Source organism: Pteropus alecto, unplaced genomic scaffold, assembly GCF_000325575.1.
Source record: "Pteropus alecto unplaced genomic scaffold, ASM32557v1 scaffold3, whole genome shotgun sequence".
Classification (NCBI taxonomy): Eukaryota; Metazoa; Chordata; class Mammalia; order Chiroptera; family Pteropodidae; genus Pteropus; species Pteropus alecto.
Genome location: NW_006442484.1, coordinates 61,193,161 through 61,198,288, shown reverse-complemented (window position 1 = coordinate 61,198,288; position 5,128 = coordinate 61,193,161). Strand labels below are relative to the sequence as shown.

Sequence of the window (5,128 nt, the reverse complement as noted above, 5' to 3'; positions counted from 1 at the left end):
CAGTGTCCTGAGGGAATTAGATGACGGACAGTTTGATCAGGAAGATGGGGTAACTGAAGTCACCTGCATGTGATCAATGAAGTAAAGCAATAGAAGGTCCTGTAAATAATTATTAAAATAATTGCCAACTGACTTTATTGTACTACTTTATCTGCATTTATGTAATACTTTGAACTTTTTCAGACTCAGGCTTTCTTCTAATCTACATAAACTTTGGCTCAATCTCCTAGACAAGGAAGAATAACCAACATATTTGTAAATTTAGAATCATGTTTATACTTCTCACAACTAAAAACATCTGTTTAAACAGATGGTTAGGTTATTAACCAATAATCTACTTCAGTTTCTCATGAATGTACAAGGTATACTTTTCTTACAATTCCTGGTAAGAAAACTAAATATCTCAACCAGTACTTTCCTATCTAGAAAGTTCTCAGGAAGGTAGAGTCTTACTTAAGCTGAAAAATAATGTCTCCTTCTCTCTCCCTGTCCCTCCCTCCTTGTCTCCTTACTCCTTCTCCCCTCCCCCTCCACATACAAAGGGCTAATTTCCTGAATATAACAATACAAATTTTGTCTTTAACTATGACTTGTGTATAAAGAGGAAACCCCTATTTGTTAAAATATTCTTTGAAAAAAAATCTTTTTTGTATGTCTTTGCTTTTAAAAGGTCACCATGTTACCCCCCAGTACTGATTCATTGAGTTTAAACTTTGTTACTTCTAATAGCCTAGGAATAGAGCAGAGCAGCATCCTTTACATTCACTACAGAAAGAATCCGCAATCTCAACATTTCAAAACTGTAACGGACAGAAAGAATTAATTTTCTTTCTTTTATATTGCAAATAGTATGAATAGTATCGACTTTAAATGGAAACTGGAGCCTTTTACATCTGTCTAGATTTGAATTATGCTTTTATTTTGATTGCTAAATCACGAAGAATGTGAAAATCCAAAAGCTTCTATCCTTCAGGTGTAGAAATATGCTAATAGCACATGCAATGTGTCTGGTGACCTAACTGTTCCATCTCTGCTTTTCGTGCTCTAATAGGGATGCCAATGCCTTGCCCAGATTTTAACAGGTAATGATTAAAATTCTATAAAATAGAAGATTTTCATTTATCTATGAAAGGCTTACTTCCAAATATGGGAATCTTCAAGTGAATTAAAACTGACTTTGCCATTGATAAATTCAGTATATTTTATATTTTTATTAGTATTGGTATTGACATTATAAGATCATTTGAATAATAAAATGTCATTTGTTATTGGGCTAATGTTTTGTTGAACACAAATGTTCATAATATGTTTTATACATATGACAGATATACATTATGTATTATTAAATATACAATGTAACTAATTAGGCCAATCTCCATAAATTATTGGTAAGATTAACATGAAATTATTCTACTCTACCATGCTGACGCATTACCTTTATAGGTATAAAGGAACTTAAGAATATTCTGCTCAGTATTATTCTGTGGAAGTAGCTATCAACAATACTTGCAGAAATGTTTTTCTGGTTTTTTTTTTAGATGAACCTAAGTTCCATTTTCAAGAATTGGTGAATTTTTGGTGGAAACAAGCATTACTTCTGGAATCTACCAAATTCCATGAGTTATGAAACACAAGGAAGGTACTCGGAAAGATCAGTTTTCCCAATGCCAGGGTCAACAAGAGGTAGAGATTCCTCTGTCATTCCATCAGTACACAGAGGGGATGTGAAGTATTGAAAGAAGAGATTGAAATTTATATATTACTAAAAAAAAACTCAGGAATATATCACTTTTTAAAAATTTGCTTTTAATCTGTGTTATTTCCTCTTACTAAAAACTTTTTCTTAGAATAAACTTAGCAGTCATATCCTCAAAACCTATTTCATAAGAATTTATTCCAACAATTATCCTTAAGTTATGTGCCGATTTTGCATTATAGTGAATAATACTGACCAAGTGGTTCTACAGCATTCTAAATATATATAAATAGCTCTGAGTTAAAAAGATCACCACTTAGGAACCTACTTTTAGAGGTGATAATAAATCAGATGTCCTTGTCTTCCATGTATCCACTCTTTGCCAGCTGTGTGATCTCAGACAAGTTGCTTAACCTCTCTGAGATTTCCTTTATCTGTAAAATGGGGATGGTAATAATATTGATTTCACTAGGCTATACTGAGGATTGCACAAATACAGCATCTGCCACATTTTGTTGTGTATACCTAGAGAGATTTTTCAAAGGAATATTAGTCCTTTGACTAATATGGGACCAATTTTTTTAACTTCACGTATTAAGTCATTTCCCTGCAAAACATTAACTCATTGCTAAAAAAGAAGTTCCAAAGGGTGCACTAAGGCATAAAAGGGCAGTGAAAATTGAGTTACTCGTATTTCCTCAACAAAAGTGGAATCACTAAATAAAACAGGTAGGGAATTAGAAAACTTGCCTGCATGGGAAGAAAGTCTGAATCCATCACATAAGTTTCATTCAAGTGCTCGTTGTGCCCTAGCAGTTAATCCTTGCTGTCCTTGAGCCAGGAGGAGTCCTGGCTCCCTGGCTTGCCCAGAACCACCCACATGGACATCTGGGAAATCTGAAGTCCAGCCTTTCCAATGTAAGAATTTCTTTTGTTGGTTACACAAAAAAACTACTAAATATACATGTTAATCTCCTTTGTGTCTTAATAGACATACTAATCCTCAAAGACCAAGTCGTCTCTAGCAAATTAAAGTTTCAAAAAGAGAACCACTCACATCACTGTAATAGATGTGATTAGCAAAATGACTTATTTCTTAAAGCAAGAGAATAGCATTTCAAAATTTTCAGTAATATAAAACTGAAATATATCAAATTTGAATATTTTACTTACATTTCTTTTTTCTTTCTCAGACTAGAGGCATAGTTTAATGTTCATACCACACACACACACACACACACACACAAATGGGTTTTAACATTACAATATTTTTTCTGTAAACATTAGTTCCTTAACCACACGTCATTCTTTTGAATTTGTTATGTCTCAAGATTTTTCTCCTTTTTTAACCCCTTCCAAAAGTACTAATGACTCCATTTTTTAAAATTTCCAGCTTTATGATACAGTTGCTATCTGATATTCTATATATGTTTCTCCCTTTCTTCCCACCTCTTTGTATAAAAGAGCTACTGTCTCAGATCCAAGTTAAAATGAGTGACATTTATTCCTTATTCCAATATATCTTCCGGGTGAAATAAAGATTTAAATGTAAAAAACAAAACTATAAAAATAGTGAAATAATGCATGAACAACTATTTAGATAATTCGAAACCCAGAAGCCATAAAGGAAAGACTGTATAAATTCTAAGGATAAATATTTAAAATTTCTGCACAGAAAAACACTCCAATAAGAGCATCAAAGGTAAACAACACAAATCAAGAAAAGATCAAATGACAAAGGGCTAATATTCTAAGTACAAATTGATGTTAAACAGAAAAACAGATGTATGGCCAAGTAGAAAAAGCAAATGACATATCTGTTAAAAAATAAATAACCAATAAATAAAAAATAAATAAAAATAAAATTAATTAAAAAAATAAGTAGTTTATTAAAAAATAACCAATAAACATGACAAGATTTCAACTCACTAATAAAAAACTGCAACAACAATAAAAAAGATGCCATTTCTTTTCTCATTGAGTTAGCAGAATTTTTAAAAGATTAATAATACCCAGTGTTGGCTAGTGTGTGGAGCCTGGAGGTGAGCAGCCTTTTTGTAACCGTGTGATAGCCCTTAGAATGGAGGCGATGCCATAAGGATAATGGAATGAAAAGACAAAAGGAGCCTGGGACAGCAATGAAGGACCCTGGAGCTGCTGCACTAGCCCAGGACTGCTGACCTCTGGTCTTGTTACAAAGAAAAGCAAAACCTTATTGTGTTAAGCTACTCCATTCCAACACATGCTGCCTAACTCAGTCCTACTCATAGAAATATTAAATGGGTTTTCCAAAGATGGATTGCAGCAATGCTCGGAAACATATAAGGTAGCACAGCAAAATGAAGAAGCCTGAGTTTTGGAGCCAGGACAGAGTTCAGGTTCTGACTCTGTTACTTGTTCCTGTGGATACAAATTAAATTGTATGAGGATTAAGAGGGATAATGTGGGATTGTACTTACCACAGTTTGTGACACCTAGTTAGGGGCTCAATAAATTGAAAACATTATTATTTTTTTTAAAGGTCTAGTTTTAAGTTTCTAAAGTTCTTTTCAGTGTAGTGAACAAGAGTATACTTAGAGAAATCTCAGAATAAATACAGGGCATCTTTAAAATTTGAATATAATATCCATAAACATTTAAATACATATCTATGTGGTTAATAAAAGATTTATCATCAAGTATATTAGGTAGTTCACAGATGTCCAGAAGAGCCAGAGACCCAAAACCAGATGCTAAGCAGCTCAAAACGAATCATGTGTATGCTGCAGATATCCTTAATAAAAGATGGAAAAGGGAGGATGTATTTTAAGAATACTTTTTAGTTTTCAATACTTGGGTTCTTAACAGCAGTGAAGCCCTTCTCCTGAAACAGAATCCCTGTGAGAGGATACAGGTTCATAGTCTCATCCATTCATTCATTTAACAAATATTTATTGACTCTTGGTCCGATGCCATGCCAGGAGAGCATATAACAGACAAATCTTATACATTTAAGGTCAGGAAAGGCTTCCCTGAGCAAATGAAACTTGATATAATATCTCTAATAATAGCATGTGTTTGTGTTATAAATTATAAGCAGATCATTTTAAACATGAAGACCTATGAAATTTTCAGAGGTTCAGAAAAAGGTTGGAAACCTGTTAAAAAATATGTTGGCTCTAAAATATGAAACCTAAATGCTCATCAACAGATGATTGGATAAAGAAATTATGGTTCATATGTACAATGGAATATTACTCGACCATTAAAAAAAAAATGGAATCCTACCATTTGCAATGACCTAGAGGTTATCATGCTGAGTGAAATAAGTCAGAAAGAGAAAGATAAATATCATATGATTTCACTTATATGCAGCATCTAAGGAATAAAAAGAACAAACTAAGCAAAATCAGATTCAGAAAAATAGTGTACAATTTGGTGACAGATAGAGGT

The 5,128-nt window shown here is 32.9% G+C and overlaps 1 protein-coding gene across 1 annotated transcript in view; it reads left to right on the top strand.

The window, feature by feature from the left end:
• The window catches only part of RFTN2 (raftlin family member 2), a 50,989-nt gene extending 50,978 nt beyond the window's left edge, over positions 1-11 (top strand). Inside the window, exon 9 of the mRNA XM_006921318.2 lies at positions 1-11. This exon is cut by the window's left edge and continues 193 nt beyond it. Coding sequence (XP_006921380.2) covers positions 1-11 — 11 coding nt within the window.
• Positions 12-5,128: the final 5,117 nt, after the last annotated feature.